Source organism: Aulonocara stuartgranti, assembly GCF_965226115.1.
Source record: "Aulonocara stuartgranti genome assembly, chromosome: 4".
Taxonomy (NCBI): Eukaryota; Metazoa; Chordata; class Actinopteri; order Cichliformes; family Cichlidae; genus Aulonocara; species Aulonocara stuartgranti.
In genome coordinates, this window is record NC_138942.1 from 8744270 (window position 1) to 8768171 (window position 23902).

Sequence of the window (23902 nt, forward strand, 5' to 3'; positions counted from 1 at the left end):
CAAGACTGTCCATGTAGCTTGAGATTTCTAAAACAGGAAAGAAAGTGAGGCAAAAGAAAAAGTTTTTTTTAAAAAAAGGAAAAGAAATATTTCAAATACTGTTGTGTTTACTGGACAAACACAGAACTACACCTTTAATTTCCAGTTGCCGTGCATCCTTTTTCAGTTGCTACTTATGGTCAACGGGGGACTTCTTATCTGACGGAGAGAGTATTGTACGGTCATGCAAAAGGTTACATTCAATTTGGGAGTGCCAGTGAAACAATAATAATAATAATAATAAAATACAATTAAGATAGAGAAAATAAATTCATATATTTCGTATACATAGATATCTTCTTTTTGGCTTATACATCAGTTAAGCAAAGTGATTCATTCCTGAGATGCAAGACAATTATTTTTTATGTGTGTGTGGACGGGTGGGGGAAATCGAAAGTCAGGTAAAGAAACAGACTGACACAGTTCAACATCCTAGAATCCTAAACATGACCCAGCAGCTTGTGAGTATGTGCAAGCATTCGAAGTCTGCACTCGTTCATAGATGCAAAGAAAAAAAAAAAAAAAAAAAAAAAAAAAAAAAAAATATATATATATATATATATATATATATATATATATATATATATATATATATATATATATATGCGCACTGAAAGGCAGAAAAGTCACAAGGGAGCAGAACAGCCTCAAATATTCAGGCATTAACAATCAGACGTGACACTTCATGATTCCGGTGTTTTCCAGGTGAGCAGTTTCAAGCATAAAAACAGCCAACAGAGTTAGCCTGTGCAGCAAGGGATCGTCTTCACAAAAAATAATGCAGATTAAAAGAAGAAAAACTTCTGACCGTACCTACTGGTGAGAATGTGGTGCAGAAAACAACAAGAGAATCATTAACAGAGACTGTCAGTGGAATAATGCGAGGTAGCACTGATGAGGGGCACAGAGGGACCTGAGAGGACAAGCAGGCAGCACTGGGTAGATGCTCAGATTTGCATTTCAGGTACAAACAGAAGAAAAAGTAGCCCTGTGAGAGCAAGGGAGGTACATAATTCTCCCCTCCTTTCAGCTGGTGAACAAATCAGAAACAAATACACCTTAAATTTGTGCATGTGTATCTTTGAAGCGTGTGTGCTGTCAGTGAGCAAAGAGTCACTCTGCCTTTAGGTTAGTGTATATGGGTTTGAAAAAAAAACTCTCCAGAGCAGTGACTCGGATTATGTTGTTGGGAGCAAAATCAAAACTTTTCATCAAAGTTTCTCTTTTTTCTTTCTTTTTTTTGTCAAAGGGCAAGTTCAATGTCACTAATAAAATACTAATAACCCATTTACAAAGAAGAAAATATAAAATAAAAACATTCAACTTCTAAAATAACTTCATACAGTAGCATATTTAAAAAAAAAAAATCAGTTTAAAATCAATTGAAAATGCATGCACTATGTGAGTGACCATTACTTCTTTTTCATAACATTGTAACATTAGAGGTTTTGCATTATACTTTCTTTTACAAACACTGATTACACAAATAAAAACAATATGAAGTCACTGGCATGCATGTTTTCATGCTGGAAAGCAAAAAAAAAAAAAAAAAAATCACAACCATTATGAACATTTCACATTATAGCAATCTGAAAAAAAATGAGAGAGACCAATGGAATTAAACCATGTCGATGTGAGTAGGGCAAGTTGCTGGGCAGGGCTCATTTGGTTTTGTTGCGAGTTAAACGGTCAAAGGTCACGACTGCTGGCCACTCCACTGGCTCTCTACAGGCCGCCGGAGAAGCTCTTCTACATGCCTCGCTACGTCCATGGTGTCATCTAGGTCAAAGTCTCCATCTGCATCCAACATAGAGTCAGCCCTGCCACAGGAAATAGATAGAGGCCACTCACACAAGCTTTCGGCATAACGGCAATCAAACAGCAGGAGATACAAGAAACTCCTTGCACGCACAAAATTGGGACACGGAAAAATGTTGTAAACTCACATAGCTGGATATATGCCATAGGCGTGAGGGTGACTGACAGGTGCTGGAGAGGCACCTTGATCCATGTAAGTTGGATTCCCACTTGCTGGGTCTGGATTGGCTGTGGCAAACCTGAAAACAACCAAAACACCACATTTTGGTAATGAACAAAGTACATATACATCTCTGAATGTATCTACACATAGACACAAGGAAAAAAAAAAGAAAAGAAAACAACAACCCCCCATGAGCCTGTGTTCAGTAGTTGCCTAAGCAACGATCCTCAGCATGATTTTCAGGCCTTCTTGTATCATTATGGCCGTTTTCCATATCTGCAGGTGAACCAACTGTGGAGAAAGGCAGGGAGCGTGCCTTGCTAACTAACAAGCCTAACTCTTATGATCAGCGGAAGACGAGCTCGCGCAGGAACCCAGGCCGCGCTTAATTGGCCTCCTCCAACTGTAACAGCTAGCTAATAGCTGATCTGAATTCATGGCCCAGTATTTTGTGATTAACTCTAAATTGTGCTTTACAGAATAAAATGCTGGGTGGATGACAACGAGAAAAGAATGGAGAGGAAACGGTGATGGAAGGACACGAGAAAAAGAGAGAACAGGAAGCCGGACACTTACTCAGGCACAACTTGTTTGATCTGTGGTTTCACGTAACCGTCAACTGCTTTAGCTTTGAAACAGACAAGCACAGGCAGACAGAATAAGTAATGGCTCGATGTGATCATCATTCAGTAATGAAGGCTTCGCAGCTGTGAGATTCAAATTTGAAAGTAACAGTGTGCTCAGAAGGACGCTTACAGAGAGGCGGAGTGTAGTATTTGGAGAAAACCTCATCCTTGGGTCTGTCAGGGTAGAGGAATAGAAGGTGGTTGAGATCACTAATGCGGTCAGCCAGAGAGCGAATGGTAAAGTCTTTGGTTGTGTAGGGCATAAGGTTCCAAACCATTCTTTCACCTGCGAAAAAAAACAGCAACAAAAGAAAAACTGAATGGGATTCCTTTATTTCTCTGTGGCTTCTGTGCTTGTTAGAAAGAGGCCCGTCTGATGAACGGTGTGGTTTAAAAAACAAAAATGGAGAAATTTTGTGTTTTGCATGCTTTACCTGCTTTGTTAGGATTTTCTGCCACCCAGGCAATTGTAATTCCTCCAATTTCAGAATCACTAAAGCGCAGGAGGAAGGTACCGTTGGGTTTAGACATGAGCATATCCTGAGCTTGCTGCTTGTTCACAAAGCCCAGGATGGCTCTAAAAATAGAGGAAGAGAGACATTAATAAAAAAAAAATTAAAAAAATAAAATAAAAATTGTGCCTCGTTCTTGTCCCTCCTCATTTTGAATCTTTTGAAACTGAACAAAAACCCTCAGCAGTTTCCTTACCCATCATTCCAGTGTGGTTTCAGATGCTTTTTTGTGAGTTCCATCACACCATCAAACCACTGCCAAAATGTGAAGTTCCTCCCTGGCAAGCTTTCCTGTAAAGGGGCATAGTTTGGGGAAATTTTTTTTTAAAAACACATGAAAAACAAACAAACAAAAAAAAAACCCCAGACTGAACTGACAACTGTTAAAATGTTTTTAGATGACCCAATTCAGTCTATAATAATGAAAATCTCCTCAACCGCTGACAGTAATCACAGTTCTCTTTATGATTTTAAAATTTGTGCAGCTGTACACGTCTCTGGGTAAAGTTCTGCATATTTCTATAACCTATACTTACATCTCTGGAGTGATTAAAACTTAATGTTCCTGTAATCTAATAAGACCCGTGGCCTGTGGTGAATCTGAGTGCATTTTCTGAATCACAAGCTACTTAGAAGCAGAAAATGAGGCTTTCAGCATTTTTTTTCCCTGTGCGGATAAACAAGCCCATTAAACCGACCTACACTTAGGTGGGTAAGTATTTGGACAATGACACAATTTTTGTCATATTACCAGTGTGCACCAGCACAGTAGGTTTTAGATAAAACAATCAAGATTTGACTGAACATATTGCATTAACTAATTAGGAAGTACAGCAATTTTGATATATAGTCGCTCATTTTCAGAGGTTCAGTTATATCAGAGATAAATTTATTAAACCCCTTGAACTGCTGCAAATGGAGCAAGAAATATTTCTATGTATGAATAACAGCGCAATAGTAAATCCTTTCATGAAGAACAAGTATGTGGTTCAAATGACTAACTGAACTTTGCCTGCAGGCGTTTTAAAAATGCATGAAGTGCAGCACGACAGAAATCTATACTTTCAAGCTAAAACAGATATATGGAATACTCTTCAGCTGTGTGCATGTATAGAGACGAACAGGATCATGAGTAAGAAAGAGGCCGTTTCTAACCCTGTTAAACTGTGACCAGGTCATAGTCATGCTCCGGTAGTCATCAGGGTTGTTGCTGGAGCTGCTGAAGGCTTTTTGAGCCAGAAATACCAAGTTCTCCTCCGACAGACCTCGATTACTTTGCACCTCTGCCTTGTACTTCATGTTGATGACCTCACACAGCTGAGGCCAAAGCACCTTATCTGGCACGAGGAAAGGCACCCGGCCCTGCAACACACGAAGAAAACGGCAAAGAATTTTCACTCACATCACACAGACACAAAACATAAGTGACACACACGTTATGCCTTTGCATAAACATTTTTTTTTTTAAAGAAAAAAAAATTTAATATTTAATAATTGCATTAAAAACCTAAATTTAAAACAGATTTAAACATGCATTTGTGTTTCAGTTCCGGGCTGCACGTGTTACATTACATCTAAAGAACTAGCAATTATTTTGTAAGAGCTAAACTATTTAAACATGTGCACACTTCAGAAATATTTGATTCAAGGCCTTCCTCAGTTAACGCAGTACTTCTGCATTAGGATACAAAAATATCACTAAGCTGAATAATTATTTAATGCTTGTTCCAGGAAGGTTTGCATTGCATGCAATATCTCTGAAACATTTACGTACCGGCTCTGCAAAAGCGTTGTCCCACAATACAGTTGCAGTGGCATTATTGTCTTGGCTACCATGAACAATCACCACTACAGGAAGTGATAATGTCTGTTCAGAGAAAGAAAGGAGGAAATTGCAAAAGTAAATAATGCACTTACAGCACAATAAAACATTTCTTGCATTTCATACATTTTTTTTAAACATGATAAAAACAACAGGGAAAAAGACAGAAGGAACAAGTGGGAGTACTCGAGCCAGATTCTTACTTGCAGCATGTGCATGCACGCACACACATGCATATATATATATATATATATAGTTCTTTTTTTTAAGTGTGATTTAAAGTATAGTGTTTGTTATTCATTAATTTGCCTACATCCTCTTACCTTCACTTGAAAGACAAGCTCATTGCTTCCAACACTAAACTGGGACTCAAACAGAATGGTGAATTTCTCTTCTGTGACAGATTCTGCTCCTCGTCTGTCCGATCGCTTGATCCTCTTTAAAGACTGCATGATAAATGATGTGCAAGAACAAATGGTATGTATTAACTACGCAGTTAGGCTTATAAGCGTCACACACAGTCAGTACATGCATGCAGATTATCGGGATCATATGTGAATAATCCTTGGAGGGCTCTGGAGATTGTTGCTAACAACATTAGTGACGAAGAGAACTTCACTGAAGCTGCAGGCCGATCCTCCAAAGGACTACTGTTCACAATTTTAATCCAAGGGAAAAAATGCTATATGGGACATAATGATTGGCAATTACTTCCCTTATATAAGCGGCTGAGCAACTCTCCTGTATAGACCCAAGACAATCACATATTTACCTGTTTCGGGTATAGTGCAGCAAAAGAAGGCAAATAGCAAGGCGCTATTATTTTAGATTAAATGTTAAGAGACTTTTTGTATAGAAGGAACAATGGCAATACTACTTCAGCTTTATGGGTTTTTTTTATTTTTATTTTTTACATGGAAATAATAATCTTCACTAATAGCTCATACTTACCATGTTCCTGAAGTGGGCGCTCAGAGTGCCCGTAGTCTGGTGGTACTCCATCACACAGTTATTGTTAAGAATTTCACCACTGCTATCACTGAAACACAGAGACAATAAAGTTAGATGTTATCTACAAATGCATGTTTACACAGCAGGAGCTTTTTGTTTTGTATGGAGGGAGTGGTTGGTAGGTGTGTGTGTGTAGGGGGGGTATTGCGTGCATAATTGGCAGGTTTAACTACCACCATTAGTCTTCTCTAAACACTAAACACAAGTATGGCAGGTTCAGGGCTGTTTTCTTGTTGTCTTTCCTTGTAGCCTGCATGTTTTTATTTCTTCCTGGAAATTAGTGGGTGGAGACAACCTGGATAGAAACCACACCTGAGCAAGTTGGGCTCAGGAGACTATTAAGCTGCCTAGCAAGACCATCTTGCTCACTTTCTATCTCTTCGATTTCCTCACTAACCGGCGGAGCTATGTCGTGCTTTTTGGTTTTACATTCATTCACTACTCACTTCCTCAGACACTGCCTACATACTAAATTACTGACATGCGCACACTGCTGGTTTGTTGAATTGGTTTGTTAAATGCAGTTACGGTACAAAACGCTTAGCATTACTAGACTACACTTCATGTGGCGTCCCTCTTTAGTCACATGCTTTTGAGCGAGACGTTGTGGCAGAAGTCTCTCGACAAGTGGTTTAGATGAGACGCAGCAGATGTATGTAGATTTGCTCTGTAGATTTTGCTAAGATGTAGCCGCTCAGCCACTTTCCCACTAGCTGCCAGGCAGACCTACAGTCTTGTAAGGTTTCTATTAGTTAGGAGGAATGTGGAACGAGGCTGTGGAACAGGCTAAATGCGGATTCTGTGTCCACACCATAGGTTCCTCTTAGACATTGTTCAAGTTCCAGCCATGTTTCTGTGGTGAGGTCTCGGAACACACTAGGCCGGAGTTCACCATGGGATCTCGTAATCTCGGAAGAAAACCAAACCGCTTATCTTAATTGCGCTATGGTAACTTATTGCAGTGTTATCTCTCTCTCTGTCAAGGAAGATGGAATGCGAAAAGTTGAGCGTTTAAAAAAAAGGGGATGTATGTATATGCTGTATGAATGGGTGAATGAAGCATGTTGTATAAAGCTCTTTGAGTGACCAGCAGAAAAGCACTAGTCCATTTGCACCAATGCACCAAACTTACTTTCTTGTGTTTTCATTTTTCAAGAGGGCCTTGGCTTGCTGTTCACTGATGATGGTAGCTTTGACTTGTGGGGGATTCATGTGTACGTTCAGCTTGCCTCCCACTAGAAGGCGCACTGTAGCGGCAAACTTAGTTTGGGTTTTAAGGACCTGTGGAGGTTGTTTCTCAATGATGAATGTGCTGTGGATAGAAGAGTGACAGTTAGAGTGTGACAAATATCTTTATCATCAGATACCTACTGCCACTATATGCACATCTTAAAGCGACATCCAACCACCCGTCCATTTAATTAACGGGTTGTCAAATAACAGCTCTGGTAGTATGTATCAGTGTCACATGAACAACCAACAGTGTACGTGAGGAAATCTTGGGGTTTGCAAATATGTCAGTGTCAAATTCCATCTGTTCCAAGCAAAAGCAAAATAGATCAGTATCATTGTTGTTTAGTGAACGTTAGTACAGCTGCACAGGTTATTGCAGATTATAAGCTCTACTTCGGTCTTAAATTGTTGCTGAGTATTTGCAGCTTCAACTGAAACAATTGTTTAGGAAACAGTTAACTTTCCATTCCAGTTGTGCAGGTTATGTACACAATTTTCAACTGTGGATTTTTTTAAGCTTTTTGCTTTCGTTCTGTAGAAAGAAGACTGACAACTTTGAGAATGTGCACTAAAAAGTCACTTGTCCTATAACTAAGCTTATAGTCTACTCACTGAAACTGTTTCAATAAAAGATAAAACAGGCTTAAAGCATAAAAAAAGACAGCATGAATGATTTATGATGTAAAACATGTTAAAAGTATTTGGTGTTGAATGTTGCAAACTCTGTCCTAAAAATGAAACTTCACAAGGTGAAAATGACCTTATTTGTAACTTCCCACTAATAGAGGTCAACAACAGGTCTCTTATGAAATTATTCTTTTGCTTTTACTGTCTGTTGTGTGATTGGCCCAATAACACAACCTAATGATTACTTTGAGCTGAGAAGCAACTTAAAAGCAAACGCACCCTACTTAAGCTGCATGACCATGAACTTGTAATATGTTTTTAATAGCCAAGACAGCGTATTTTGACACATGCGAGGAAGTAGTGTAGGCCTTGGAAAGGTTGCCAGTCCATCACAGGGTTAACAGAGAGACCGGTAAGCATTAAGAGTCACATCCACACCTGCTGCCAGTTAACCTACAAGCATAGGGCTGTTCGATATAACGATATATATCGGATGATGATATAAAAACATCTATCGTTTCATTTTACGCTATCGTTTGTTTCGTGGTGTCGCAAAATAAACTGTTTACGGCAATATTTTTTCATCGTTCTGATGGTCACTGCAGTGGTTATATTAATTTCTTAAAGTTCTCTCTTTCTCTTATATGTAAATAACCACACTACTGACGGACAAGCGCCTGTTTTATGCGTTGTCGTTAGCAACAACGACGGGAACACCTTCGCGTGTCCGCTTGTTTATGTTCCACGTAAACCTTTCACAATAAAGCTCAAGATCCTGTTGAGACTTTTCAAAATAAACTGAATCACGTGAAAGAGCTGATTATTTATGGATGAGAAGTAAAGAAGAGCCGCCAGGTGCTAAAAAATAAACCTTAGACTCAAACGTTAGAACAGGCAACCCGCAGCACGCCGTGTAATAAATACAAAGAAAACAGCATTACAACTTGTGTCTAAAAATGTATAGTTTCGTGCATCGGTTAAAACACTTGACTCCGGGTAAAGGACGTGCAGCTGGAAACACTTCACGCAAGTCGAGCTGCCCGAGATTCACAGAATTTACAGAAAATGTTAAATATTATTTTTTTGTGATTTATATCGTTATTATCGTTTATATCGGACGATAGAACTCTTATATCGGGATATGAGATTTTGGTCATATCGCACAGCCCTATACAGGCATATCTTTAGACTGTGGGAAACTGTGAGAAACACTTAAGCATGCAGAGAAAAGAAGGGACGAAGAACATGCGAACTATGCAAACGAGTCAATGATCTAAAGCTAGAAAGACTGGTATCGCTGTAGTTTAGTGAACTTTAGTGAAAGGCAGAGTTGAACAAATATTAGGAGATCAGTAACCTCACTGCAGCAGAACCTGTTATGTATGTGCACTCTACGGCATTAATTGTTTAAGGAAAAAGTTTTAAGCATATAAAGCATGGAGCATGTTTTATGATAGGGTAATGATGGGGTAATGTTCAGCGAACTGTTTTGTTTTGTTAATAAAAACTCCAAACTCTTTATGCTCTAATGACCTGCAGGCTTGAGAACATTAACCTTTCAAAATGACCTTTATTGCTGCCTTGCGCACTATTTGAAGGTCATGTAAGTAATCGCTTTCAAGTTAACCGACAGGGTTAACAATTACTTTCTTCTTAAAGAGTTGGTGCTTCTTTTGTATGGCGGTGTAGCCGTTTTCTGATTTCCACATTAACATTAAAGAGACCAAGAAGTGAGATAACAGCAGAATCAGCGTAATGATTAATCCTGCAGGCTCAGAGGAAGCTTGAAAGCAAACAAATACTGCTGAACTAAGTGGTTATGAGAAGACCGCACTTTGCAATTGCCAGTGTGAAACCTCCCGGGGCTCCTAGGGAGTAAAGATAGGAGGAAACATAATCTGCATTTATATTGTGCTTGATAGCTGTGCATTACTGTCTTGTTTCAGACTTGTCTGTGGCCAGTCAAAAATCGTTGTGACAATGACATGACTTCTTAGTGGGTTATGGGTCCCTGCAGGGAATCTACTAGGAAAGCGAGAGAGGACACTGTCACAAACTTCAGAATACTTCTTGTTCAGAGATGCTGGATGACTAAAAGATACTGGCATATGTGCATTTGGGGCTTAAAATAATGGACTAAAACAAGTTCCCTGTGCACTTCCTTCCCTTTAAGCTCTCGAACACTGTATGCTTTTTGTTTCTGCATATCTGTATAGTTGCATTCTTTGTCTCTGGGTTCGTACGTATTTCATGAAATCTAAAACGCAAATGCTCAGTGCATTGCTTTCACACTCATTATTCTGTATTACATAAAGTCAAATCCTAAATTTAATCTAACTTTTAAGGTATAATCCCCATAGGTTACAGTAACTGAAACCCCACTTTTTGACTTTTGTTTATGCAGTTTAATACAGTGTACAGTGTACTTGTCTATGTGGGAGTGTGGGAGTCATTATTGGGGGCAGTTAGCCAAAGTCCATAATGGAAAATTCCCTTTACCACCCAGACTCTAGCACTATGGATCGAGGTTATTGTAATATCTGATATTGGTAACAGCTATGCAGCTTAAATTGTGCAAGGGCTACCCTGAGAAAAGAGGTATTGATGGTGGATTATTGATGTCTACAGTTACCAGTGCTATGTGTATTAATGTACCTCCACACTATCGCATTATCGGATACCATAGAACAGTCCATCCACCTATTCACTTTTCACTATTTAACTGGTTGCAGTAATCTAATCTAAGCAGAGATGCTGAGACACCCCTCCCTTCAGCCACCGCCTCCTCCTCTTCAGAGACATTTATGTTCCAGCTCTCTACAGCATGTTTTGTGTTTGCCCTGGGATCCCCTCCTAGTGGGGCATGCCCAAAATACCTCAAAAAGAGGGTATCTAGAAGACATGTCTGACATATCTAAGGGCAGCCCAAACACCCCTTGAAGGAAGGTTATGTGTGTCACTACCAATAGCTTGTGGCCATAGGTCAGGGAAGGAAAGCAGACTGTCCAGCAAAGCTTTGCCTTCTGCTCAGCTCTCTTTACCACAACAGGCTGCGGCAGCATCAGGATTATAGCTTAAGTACAAGGTAAAGAGCTCTCATGTTTCCTTTAACACTCACACAATAAGTGTAAGAGAGAGACAAGAAAACCCAAACTTTAACAAAATTTTTGCATGTGGATTGAATTACATTATTTGATGGATAATTTTGAATGTGGGAGTAATTTCATTTTACAAATAGATGACATCTCTCACTCCACTGACCACAATACCAGTTGCACAAGTAGACCTGCCCTTTCATTGCCCTTTTTGCACTCAGTAACCTGAGTGCATAAAAGGCAATTCCTCAATGTGCAAAAAAGATCCACCCACCGCCTACACTGGCCTACACTGGCCTACACTCACAAAATAAATTAAAGTTGTAGATAAGATTAATGTGCCATTTATGACCCCTCATTGATGTTCCCTCAGTGTTCGTATTTGAGTATGCAGAGTGGAGAATTATGGGTATTCAACAAATGCAGACGTGATTGCATAAAGTCCAAAAAATATCACATAGCCTGAGTGTAAACATGCCGTGTAGTCGTTTAATGCTGCCTGGTTAAAAATCCGACTTGAGCAGACAGAGATCATATGTATGGTTTTTAACACTTCAGAGCTCTGTAATGGCTACTGTCTTCTTCACGGCTGGAGTTAAGGACCAACAGCAAGACAAACACGAACAAGAGCTGCACACATTAGTGGTTCCACATATTTCTAACATATTCCCCCCCAACCCCCCGACTCCTAGTGAGCTGCACAGCTCTACATAAAACCTGCAGACAACACATAAGCATGCCAGGTGCTGCAGCCTTTGATGTGTAGAAAAACTTGAAACACACAAACACACCTGGTGACCAGTGTTGAAATGATATCTGTGATAGTACTGTTGAGTTCGTTGAGGAGCTCTTCAATAGGTCCAGGGATAGGCAGCTGCTGTCTGAGATGCTCGGCCCTCCGAATCTGTTGCCTGTTTTGCCAAATCGTTTCCGCGAGCTTCTCACACCTGGCACCAATCCAGCCACGCATCCACAAGAAAGACACACAAGTAAGAATAACACTTGAAGATCAACACGACCAGTGCCAGAAATATTATATTTCACCATTACTTATTTTAATTTGAGCTCCTGAAAGCTGAGCTCAGCTATATTAGACAGAATTTAAGTAGCTGACACTACTAAAACTTTCAGATCTGGCTGAATAAGTGAGGCCTTTAAAAATGTAAAGGGCTCACAGCCAGGGATCCCTGACGGTGGGTTAAAGCAAAAAATAGAAAATATGTAAGACAGCCTATGCCTGCCAATAACCTTTGAAAAACCCCCACACAGGACCACTCCAAAGCAAGCTTTTAAACCTGTGACCTTTTGCCTTGTGAGAGAGTCTAGTTACTGTGATCTTGGTGGGAGGTAGAGCGAAAAAAAAGCAACTCACCAGGACTGAAGGATGTCCAGGCCTCCCTCCGGCGGTCCCCCATTGCCTGCCAGTTGTTGCCGTCTCTTCCACTGGATCAGCTCGTCATCCAGAATGATGGTCTGCTGCTTCCTCAACAGCTGCAGTGTTTTCTGGTGCTTCTCTGCCAGGTCCTGCACACAAGCAAGCAAGACACATGTACTTCACCAGAACCAAGTTTTGGTCAAATGTTTCTGTGAATCTGTGTGTGGGCTACAAATTTGTGCGTCATTGAAGTAAACCGTGGTTATGGAGAGACTCTTTTCCTCATTTGGTGACCTCTACCTCACTCTTACTTTTGCCACCTCAGTATATATGTCAATAAAAATGTGGTTTGACGACTATTAAAAGAGTTTCTAAGTTTTTCCAAGTATACCTGCATATGCAGAGACCATGCTCACTTAATTCTGATGCAAACTGAGTCATTTTATGCTATAAACAGGCCCGAAATATGAGAGAAATGGCTCAGTTCAGAAAAAAGCATCAAGGGTTACTCCTATTACGCTTTTAAAAGGGGTAAAGACTTAACTTAGGGAGTGTAATGTTTGCAACTACCACAAAAGCTGCAGAGAACAGTTGCTCATTCTGCATGTCCGTCTGGATGTGACTGCCTCGAAACAAGGTGCGGTCACAAAACTTTACAGGGTTGTAACTAAAATCAAAGTGATGGCCGATTTCACTGCGGGTGTAGTGTTACCTACATATACCATACTTTATTTACTTAAAGTCAAAAAGCAAACGCGGGACCAGCTTTGTGTGTGTATGTGTGTGACAGTCATCATGATAAAATGTCTGGGAGACAACAGCTGTAGCAGCAACTACCACAAAGTTGGCTTCAACCTCTTTGCCAGGTGTTTATATGTCTGTCTGTGGAGAGATTTTATCAGCTGTCCAAGATTTTCTGTACAGTTTAAAATCAAAACCAAGGCCCAGTTCAAGGATGGGTGTAATCTGGCAACTGCACTGGCACTGCAGTGATATGATCTCATTCCACAATGTGGTCTAGTTAATTTTATCTTTATGGAGTGTAATTTACACATTGATACACACACACACACACACACATGAACGAAATAAGTAAGTGCAAGTATGTCTCACCAGTCTGTATTTCTGTAGTGTGTTGGCCTCTCTCGTCAGCCATGCCTCCACAGTGTTTTTCTTGCTCAGAAGGGCAGGCTCTCGTAGCTGGCGGTCAGCAGGGGGCAGTGTGGCCAGGCTGGCCAGTTGAGCTGAAGATGGGAGACAAGTTAAAGACAGAGGGAGTAGAAGAGAAGCAGTAACAATTTCTAACCTGTGCACATGCAATATTCATGTCCCATCCGAGGAATAATGATTTACTCAGGAAAACCCCCTCCTCCCCCTCCTGCATAGCTCAGATATTAAAAAAGATCGATGCTTTCTGTCTGACACATGGAGCACTCGTGAAAAATCTGTAGTGTTACAGAAGCTGTCAGTTTCCCGCTGTTAATCTACATGTCTCAACACAAAATTCAGATAGCTGTATGAAGAATTATCTTTTATATTTAATTTGAACAGTGACATGTGGCACACAACAGACTAAGTGAGACTGATTAACCAAAAAGGGAGCAGCATAATTGGAAAAAAAAAAGATCTATTTTAAGCAAGTTGCTCACCAAACAAACAGAGTAGATAAACTAGAGTTTGTTTCTTGATTCAACAAGGAATTAAAATGGTACAGCAGCAAATCTAAATGACTAACAACAGTTAGAAACATTAATTATATGTTTTTTGGTATTTGCAGTAGGTATAAGTTAAGTTTGTGAAAACTGCATTAGTACAAACACTGATTCTGTCATTATGGTCGTGCAGCGCTAAGGAGATGCAAGCCCTCTGGTCTCACCCTGAATGCGCATGCTTTCTTGGTACTGGATGATGAAGTACTCCTGGTTGTGCTGGAGCTTGCGGAGATCGTTCTCAGTGTCTTGGGTCAGCAGGCGAAGCTCCTCAAAAGCCTGGTTGATCTGTTGGTATTTCTGAGACATGCTGTCCATCATTCCACCCACTGGAGAGTTTGACTGTCAATTACAAAATATGAGATTGAGAGACCAGCAAACAGAGACAGACAGCTACTGAACCAAAACTAACATGATGCACTGACTGATGGCTAGACCCCAGCACCTGCACTATTTAACTGTAAAAATTCTCTGGGAACACAAGGATAGTGTCAACGGTGCAGGTTGATAAGGAAAAAATGTATTTGCATCCTCAGGAAGAGTGCAAGGTCACCACAATTTGAAAAAGTGCATTACTGTACCTAAAGGTTCAGACTGAACGGGCCAAAATTAACTCCACTAACAGAAATGTTGTGACTGAAAATCAATTCACCACAGGAGTTCAAGGAAGATGTCTTACGCACGGCTGGCTTTATGGTTTTATAACTCACTGCAAGTTATAAAAGTGAGAAATATCTGACTTTCCTGTATATTGCATTGTTAAAGTAGGGAAATAGAAATGGTTTGGTTTTACAAGGCCATTTTAAAGCATGACTGTATTGGCTGTGGTACGATATCACATTTATAATGTTCGAATACAATGAACTCAGGAGATCCTCTAGGATAAACAAATACAGGAAACAGAATAGTTATCCACTTTCCGAATCAGCCACCATTATGTAGTTTGTGTTTTGCGGGCTATGAAGCCACAGGTGTGTTTGTGTGTCTGCTGTTCTGATTTCTTTGGTTTTTCCATACTTTTCACACTTACATATTTCAGATCATTAAACAAATTTTAATATTAGTCAAAGACAACCTGAGTAAATTAAAAAACACATCCCTTTGAAAGAATTCTGGACCACTCATCTTTGCAGAATTGTTTTAATTCAGCCACATTAGAGGGTTTTAAAGCATGAATGGTTTGCTCGCTTTGAACTGAAGCCTTTAAGCATAAATCTAAATGGATTTAAGTCAGCAAAGCTTCCCTAGACCATCACACTACCACCACCATGTTTTACTGTCGGTATGACGGTTCAACTTTTGTCTCGTCAGTCCCAAAAGTCTTGAGGATCATCAAAGTGTGTTTTGGCAAATGTGAGATGAGCCTTTGTGTTGTTTCTGGTCAACAGTAATTTTTCTCTTTCTAACTCTCCCATGGATGCCACTTTTGCACAGTCTCTTTCTTATTGTTGAATCATGAACGCTGACCCTGAGGCAAGCGAGGCCTGCAGCTCTTTAGTTGTTGTACTTGGTTCTTTTGTGAGCTCCTGGCCCTATATGAACCCTATGGATGAGTCCCAAAGCGCTCTTCGAGTAACTTTGTTAGGTCAGCCTTTCCCATGAAGGTTCACCACTGTTCCAATTTTTCTCCATTTGTGGATAATGGGTCTCACTGTGGTTCGCTGGAATCCCAAAGCCTCAGAAATGGCTTTGCGACCCTTTCCAGGCTGATAGATTTCAATGACTTTGTTTCTCAGCTGTTCTCATGTTTCTTGAGATTGTGGCAAGATGTGTCAGCTTTCCAAAGAAAAAAAAGCAGTTAATCACAGTTAAATCGTGATTTTACAAGCTGGGGGTGGGGTTATTTTGCCATAGGGTCACGAAGAGTTTGGTTAACTCCCTTGATAAATAAAATCTTCATTTAAAAAACTGGATTTTGTATTTTTCTTTGTCTAATATTAAAATAGGCTTGACGATCTGAAAATATAAGTGTAACAAACTGGAATGTGGCAAATACTTTTTCACATATACACTCAGAAATTATTTATTTTTATACATGTTCGATGCACAAACACGAATCCCACTTACGTTTGTAGCCTCTCGGACGAGCCTCTGCTCTGTGTAAAGGATGTGTTTGATACATCGGACCAGCTCCAGAGGACAGCGGTCATACGTGCTCTGAAAGACAAGGAGCACATGAGCTGTGTTAAGGCCTGTTAGCTCTTGACGAGTAGAGCGGCTTCTGCACACAGGGCTCGCCAATTTAGTAGAATCAAAGGTTCTGGAGCTAACACTGCAGACACACCAAAACCTATTAAGTTAATGAGCACACTTCATATAGGTCCATGACTCATTAGTATACGCCTAGTTAAGTGGTTTGTCTGTTACAGTGTAACAAAATCTTGTTTCAGTTTAAAACTGCGGGTGATACTCTTGTTGTTTCCTGTTTTAAGTGAAGGAATTAAGTTTCAAGTTGAATTGCTTTCACTTCATACCGCACAGAAAGAGAGAAATCATTCACAGTAGCTATATATCTGCATTTTTTTGACTTTTGCAGGAAAGAGAGGAACCCAAGTGACACATTTAACATGTCACTCTCAACTACACGAATACACGTGTGCTCAGCGCCATAAACTGGGAAACAGTGTGGTAGGAATTCAGGACTGCAGTGTGATGTGCGCAGCCTGCCCCATTCTCCCTGTTTTTCCTCGTGGTCTCAGGGAGGGGAGAAAACAAACAGAAGAACAGATCTGTGAAGAGGGAGTTCGATCATAAATAGCAGAGCTGGCTAGCTACTGAGGCCCTCGCTCGAGCCGTCCTGTTGTTTTCCTCTCAGTGGATACAACCTGTTCTTAAAACATTTTGTGCAACATGTGCTCTTTCTGAGAACTACAGTAAGGGAGGCAGTTAAGCTGAACAGCTGTGACTTCTAATCACATCAATCACATCATTTTGTGACATTGTAAACAATTTTATGCTCTTCTTAAAACAGTGCTACAGTCTGGGTAGGTGTAATACTGAGATTTAGTACGTTTTGTTTTTATTATTCATTCAGAGTTGCTTTTGAATGCCTTGTTTTTGACATTCCCAGTACTTGGAGTACCAGTACTTTCCATTCCTTATTTCTGTAGCCACAGATGATCAAATCAGGGTCTGACAAACAAGCCACAGCTGATACACATGTACCCGCTGCAAATCAAAGCCAAGCAACTCGAAATAAAACACAACAGCTATTGCTTAATAGCTACTGCCAGGTAACCAAGCACTAAATGGGAACTATATTAAGAATGCAGCGGCGTTCGAATAAAAGCCTCACCTTGAGCTGGTTGGCATAGTGTCCCAGTTTGATTTTAAGAAGGAAACCATCCTCCCCAACCTGGTGCTCAGCCTTGTTCTGCAACTCTTGTATAAGACTGTCCAGTAAGCGTTTGGCCTTAAACTCCTCCTGTGGGTTCTCCAGGTCTATGGCATCCCTAACACACACGCACACACATGCACACACACACAAACACACACGATAAATTGTAAGATGTTGAACAGAACAAATCAAAATGTTACAAAAATAGGATTAGGATTTTTTTTTAACATCCTTTACATTCTCTGGTCACACGTGCATCAAATAAACTCACCAGAGCTGGCTCTCTATCCACTGGGACAGATAATGTCGCACCTCAATTGGAAAGTGCTGACCGTACAGAGATTGCATCTGGTGGAGGGCATCTCCTTGCAGTTGTTGGGCCTGGATCCACACCGCCATCTTCAACACCCTTAAGCTGAAAAAGGGGAGAATTCTTAATTAGAGTGCAGGGAACATATGTTACACATAAACTGAAAACAGTAACTAAAGGGATGTAAAGTGGTGAGAAAAAGATCATTTCAGGTCACTTCGGATCAACTTATGAAACTTTCGCTTTCATTTTACTATTTGCCAAGTGTCTCACCTTTACAAAGACTGCAGAAATCAGCACAACAACCATAGCTTGTCAAGAATATGAAGGGTGGTGAGTTTTGGGGGTTTTTTTGTTTTGTTTTTAAAAAAGGAAGAAAAAAAACCAGCTAAAGTATGAGGAATGATACAAACAACATGTTTATTTGGCATAAACCTAAAAACCTTTCATTAACTAGCATGACACAATTAAAAGGAATAAAAGCCACTTTATGAAGCCATTTAAAGTATAGTGTAATATTACACAGATAGAAAGTTACAAACATTTATGGCAAAAATTCATCTTTCAATTCAGGTGTTTAATCCCAGCTGGTAATGTTCTGCAAAAGCACAGAAGACATCCCAGACACCACATGTAAAATAACTTGTTATAACTTAATATTTATAATTTTTTCCACCGAGTGGTAATTGGATTCAGCTGCAGTAGTAATTAGTCCAGGCTATTTTACATGGATTTTACTCTGCACATCTTTTCCCATCTTCTGCCACACACATGAAAACACGCCACAAACACTTGTAACCTGCTGTAAAATTGTGCACGAGAAGAATGCCTCCAGAAGTGTTGTTCTGATCATTTTAATCCTTGAGAAAGATATTTTTTAATATCGGGGATACAAGCTGCGTTTGTCGGACGTAAGCTGGGATACAATGTGGGTTTAGCAGCTTTACAAAGGTTTTAAATGTACTGGGGAAAGAACATCACTTAAGTGAAGTATTTAACATTTTCCCAAAAGAGTCAGTCATACAGATAAAAATCGTTTTAATGGTAAATAAATGACTAAAACACTTCTATCTTCTTATACCTTGATTAAGTCCGCTTTACGAAGTGACTAATACACGTCTCTGTTTTCCTTCTACGACTGAAGATCCAGGTCACTTGCCCGGCCCGCTTGGGTCGCTTTCTCCTTCACTGAACATGTTGAGGACTTAAACATGCTCCTCTGTGGAGCCAACAACTCCACACTGAGGGTTATGGCTTGGTTGAGAGGGCTTTGTATTGGGTCACTGCTGCTTGTTTCCAGTCAGCACACCCACTCACCCTTCTCAAAACTGGCACAGTCACTGTCAGTAAAAGACTGAGAGATATGAGTAAGCGGGAAGTTTGTGGTGTATGTGTGTGAGTGTTTGCGTGTGCATGTGTGTATTTGTAGGTGCCTGTGGTGTCAGTGGTTCTGCTTGACAGTACATGTATAGTTTTTATATCCACGTACATGTAATTGATACTACACATTGCATCAAAAAACAAAAAAACAAAAACAAAAGGAAAAAATGTTCATCCTCTTCTTTGTCATTGCTCTTTTTTGTTCCATTGTAGCTTATGTCTCTGTCACATATCTTGTCCACGTTATACCGATTGAAGAGCTTTTTTTTTACCTTGTTAGTCTGCACTCCCTCATAAAGAATATGTGAAAACATGTGTTTTGCTACAGATAAAGCATAATAACGGTAGCCATTTCCCTGCACAAAAATATCCCATGACTTCCACAAGTGACCTCTTGTCATCTGTACAAGAAAACGTGTCAATTAGACAATGAATTAACTTGATTAAAAAACAAAACAAAACAAAAACCCGACTCAAAAGCCTTTTCCTGTGCATGTGGATGTCATAAATGCCTAATAGCTGGGCTCACATGCATGCTTGCTAACTGACTATATGTCTTTGTAGACCAAGGTGAAATAGGGTCAAAAAGGTAATTCCACTCAATCTGTCGACACAATCTGGCGACACAAAGCCTATTCTACTGTTCCTGTGCTCTTATGGTTCTCATTGTGTCCTAGAGTTCACCTGCTGACCTTTACAGCTATATTTTCAAAATAAGCAAAATTTATAAAAAAAAAATAAAATAAAAGCATTATAAGCATTTTTTGCATGTTAAATGTCAAGAAACTATTCTCCGATTGCCTGTGTGAAAGAAAACTACAAGCACACAAAAGGCATAAAGACTGATTTTTGAAAAGACAGTCAAGTGCTTTTTAAATGAATAACCTACACATGTTATCTGTAAAGGAATCAGCAGAGAGCATCAGCCCAAAACTGCAAATCAGCTGATTGGAGGAGGAGCCGACAGGAAGAGCACAAAACTTTTCTACCACCTCTTTCTGTGACACCCATCGTGGGTGTAGGACTTTCTTTCTACACCAACCTGTATTTCACAAACATATAAATAGACCAATGCTGAACATAATGGGAGCTGCAGCTTAAAAGAGTGTTTGCTGTGCTGTCAGAAGACAGTGGGACAAACTGGTGTTTTAGTGTGTTCAACAGATCTTTAAAGACATGGCTGCAAACAGGGTTTGACAACCAGTAGCACCTCAGTTCTCATCTCCAAGAAAAAGTGAAATGCTCCCAAGCAACTGCTTTACTTTGACCTCAATATACAAACATCCTGGCGTGAACCTTAAATATACTGTAAAAGCAAGTCAGCCGTTCTGCCTTTGCCATTTTCTTCCATGTACAGGAAGCTCACTGTAACATGTCACTGCTATTTCATCACCAACCTCACTTTGGCTTCAAGTAATTAAATAAATAAAATCCACCTTACCTTCAGCTCTGTGTTACCATGTAAGAGCAGGAAACTCTAAAAAGGAGCACCACAAACCTGAGACAGACAGAAAGAGAGAGAGAGACAGAGAATGAAAGAAAGAAAGAGACAGAGACCAAAAGGAGGAAGTGAGTCAAACTTGGGCGCTTCTGAGGAAGCTCTCTTTTTTTCACAAGGACAAGAGCTTTAACAAAAAGCATGAAAAAGGGAAAGTCCACTGAACAGATTTGACTTTATTCCAGATGAACTGGACATGTCAACATAATAGCATAATTTTTGAACATTCTTCCCAAGCCTGAAAGGTTCTTTCACTATGTGGGGATTTTGAAGCTGATGCATTTAAAAAGACAAAAAACAACAGTGTTGCCAGAAATCAGATTTAGAGAGAATTAAGAGAGGTTCAATTCCCTAAATGATTACTACAAAAAAAGAAGAAGAAGAAGAAGAAAACTAGAGTTCATTGCAACTTTATAACCACAGCAGTACATAAAGGCGCTAAAAAATACTACGTTTGTAAAACACGACAAAATGCAGAGCATAAATTAGCATCACCTGCTAACAGAAGAGCGTCATTCAACGGGTGCTGCGTGTAAACAACAACACAGCTTGTTTGGCACGGCTAATTAGCACTTCAGTTGTCACTACAGGGATACGGCTGAATCCAGTCTACTTGAATATCTGAAAGATTTTGGTGAGCAAAACACATTTGGCTCACATTCTAAAACAAATTGTCAGAATATGAACCACATCCTTAATGAATTTGAAAAATTATATACAGTATAATTTACTAAAACATCCAGTCTGCAAGTTATTGATAACAATAATTAACAATAATAGTTACCACAGAGTAAAACCACAGTCGAAACAGCTCTTTTAAAGTAAGATTTTGAGTAGTCATGCTTCAAACCTGAACCAATGGGAGGCTCTATAAATGTTCACTCAGGTTTCATTTAAATGGCTGAAAAATGTCAGTTGCTTTATCTAAACTACCACCTAAAGGCCATGCCTTTCATCCATTAATATGTAAAAACACATCAAATCATGACGACTGAGACAACTACCACTGGTTGTACCCTGAAGAAGCAAAACATCAGGACGCCACATGTTGGCTCTAGACAAAAATGTGACATCTTTATTTTACAGTCTGGATAAGTCTTCTTCTTAGCTCCTCTGCACTCCTGCCTTTCTTTCTTCAAGCTCACTGCCATTAATGCCTTAAAAAGTTGCTTCCACTTGAGGCGTGTAGGCAAAACGCTGTCTCTCTCAAAGCAGAAGCTTCAATCAAACCGTTTCATCTCAAGGCTTTGTCTAGAATATTTCAACTCGTCACTGCATATAGGAAACTTGTCACTTGACTCATCACCTCTGCAGCTCTGCTTGTAATGTGCATCTTTTCACATACAGCGCACACTGATGGTGTTGTGACTCAAATTAAAGTAAACTTACTGAAACCTCTGCAAGACTGTAAGGCCAGCTGAAAGTTAGAGTGGAGAAAAATGTCACTTAGAAATCCTTCCGTGATTTGTTATTAAAGAATCACATGTTAATACCAGCAGTGGCTTGACGTCATAAATTACCCACAGCCATAACGGACAAAAATCACTATGCAGCAAGAGAGACTAAAGTGCTGTTTATACCACCAGAGAGGTTTACTGAAGCAGTTACTGCAGATTATTATCGTAGCTCAAAATGATCCTTATACTTAATGTCCTCTAATGTGTTTCTTTTCCCATAACAGAAACTATGAAGCACTTTTGGCTTGGTTTTCTGGAAACAGTAGTACTAATTGAGAGAAAAAGCCTTTGGAATTGATACAAAAGGATAATATCTCAGTTGGATGACTCACACGTTTTTATATCGTTTCAGAAAACAAGGAAGGGCAAAATATAATCCAGATAAATAGGAAAAAAGTTCTGACAAACACAGCATTTGCAAAATAAAATGTTTTAGTTCCTTGTGCCTGTTGGCTGGTCTAAAACTTAATTTGCAGTTTTTATTTGAACTGCAAAAGTGTTCCTGCTGCTTGTCTGTAGTCTTTGTTTATGAGAATAAAGAAGCAAACGCACAAATGCACTTGACTTTTGCCTTCGCTCATCCATCAAAGATTATCAGTTGCCAGTCTCTTTTATTTGTACTGTCATTCTTTTGGAAAAGAAGGATAACCTTTGCTCCATCTTCAAAGCCATTCTCACAGTCACTCAAGCTTTTTGTTGTCCAATATAAATTTACTGCAAACTGTACTGCCAGTAAATTTTTTCCTGTGCTTCTCTCATATTCGCTCTCTGACGCACACGCAAAACGGAAAAAAAAGAAAAGCAGTTCGACTAATTCAATCCAACGCCACACCAACACCAGCCTCTCATTTCACTGATTAATTGGAAATTAAATACATTAGTTATTTCCGACATCCACGGTTTGCTTCTGCTCTCTAAGATACCAAACAAAATGCAACTGGACGGCAAGTTAAGTAAAAACCCCCCCAACTATATTCACACATTACTGGCAAACACACAATGAACAACTTCACCCGCTGTGCAGATTCAATGCAAATTTATGAGCTCAGAACGCCTGGATACAAATCCAAGCGAAGAGGTTCCAGCTAGCATTGCACAACGGCTAAAAACAAATAAATCAAATCCCTTTCTTAAACCAGCTGCACAAGGTTCTCGATAATGCCCCACAAAGGGCAAAAACAACATAATGAGGAGGACTGCTTTATTCCCACTTCTTCTGATTACAGGTGAATTGAAACAGCCACTGAACATTTGTTGTCTTAAAAGCAAATTAGCAGGCTCTGTCCAACCAATATATGTCACAGATATTAATGCCAGTCACACAAAGTGCTAAAGTGGACTGCTAAATCCTTGGAGGAGACTGACTTCTAAGCAGGGGGAAGCTTCAAAGTATCCCTACCACTCAACGAGCTCTTAAAAAAGTCTCGATTATAGGACAAATCAACAAAAAAGAAATACAGCTAAACCCTCACAGAGTGTTCTCCCAGGGATATGCAGCGCCCAGAAAGCTCTGAGCTTCAAAATAGAGAAAAGCTCTGCGTGTACTCTCTGCGTATGTGTGAAAAGAGACCAAACAATCCAAATAACAGACATCCTTCTCTGCTGACACGGTCCGATTAATTTCGCTTGTGAGCCAAGGTGCACTAGATTCCAGCTTTCAGGGAACATAAACAACACTACAACTCCCGCTTGCACTGGCCCTGAAACATCATCTGTGTGTTTGATGTCCTCTTTCAGCCCGTCACAGTCACACCAGGGTTTTACAGAGTTACAAACGGGTGGGTTTAAAGCTCTGCTCAGAGGTTTTGGGGTCTCGAAATAAACTGGCACGTTAATTCAATGAACTCGTGTCACCCACTCTTTCCTCTGAGGAAAAATTACCATTCATTA

The 23902-nt window shown here is 39.8% G+C and overlaps 1 protein-coding gene across 2 annotated transcripts in view; it reads right to left on the minus strand.

The window, feature by feature from the left end:
• Positions 1 to 603: 603 nt before the first annotated feature.
• Positions 604 to 23902, minus strand: part of stat5a (signal transducer and activator of transcription 5a) — a 53533-nt gene continuing 30234 nt past the window's right edge. The window contains exons 2-20 of one of the 2 annotated variants that reach the window (XM_082529939.1): positions 20499 to 20555; positions 17639 to 17782; positions 17326 to 17482; positions 16098 to 16187; positions 14198 to 14372; positions 13435 to 13565; positions 12319 to 12470; positions 11738 to 11893; positions 7124 to 7303; positions 5932 to 6019; positions 5304 to 5426; positions 4933 to 5025; positions 4314 to 4520; positions 3355 to 3449; positions 3081 to 3223; positions 2777 to 2932; positions 2597 to 2648; positions 1986 to 2096; positions 604 to 1859 (exon numbers count right to left, since the gene is read on the minus strand). In XM_082529939.1, the coding sequence (XP_082386065.1) occupies positions 1736 to 1859; positions 1986 to 2096; positions 2597 to 2648; positions 2777 to 2932; positions 3081 to 3223; positions 3355 to 3449; positions 4314 to 4520; positions 4933 to 5025; positions 5304 to 5426; positions 5932 to 6019; positions 7124 to 7303; positions 11738 to 11893; positions 12319 to 12470; positions 13435 to 13565; positions 14198 to 14372; positions 16098 to 16187; positions 17326 to 17482; positions 17639 to 17766 (2361 nt within the window). In that variant the 5' untranslated portion in view covers positions 17767 to 17782; positions 20499 to 20555 and the 3' untranslated portion in view covers positions 604 to 1735. The remainder of the gene's footprint in view (positions 1860 to 1985; positions 2097 to 2596; positions 2649 to 2776; positions 2933 to 3080; positions 3224 to 3354; positions 3450 to 4313; positions 4521 to 4932; positions 5026 to 5303; positions 5427 to 5931; positions 6020 to 7123; positions 7304 to 11737; positions 11894 to 12318; positions 12471 to 13434; positions 13566 to 14197; positions 14373 to 16097; positions 16188 to 17325; positions 17483 to 17638; positions 17783 to 20498; positions 20556 to 23902) is intronic. The other variant, XM_082529940.1, reaches the window with a different exon arrangement.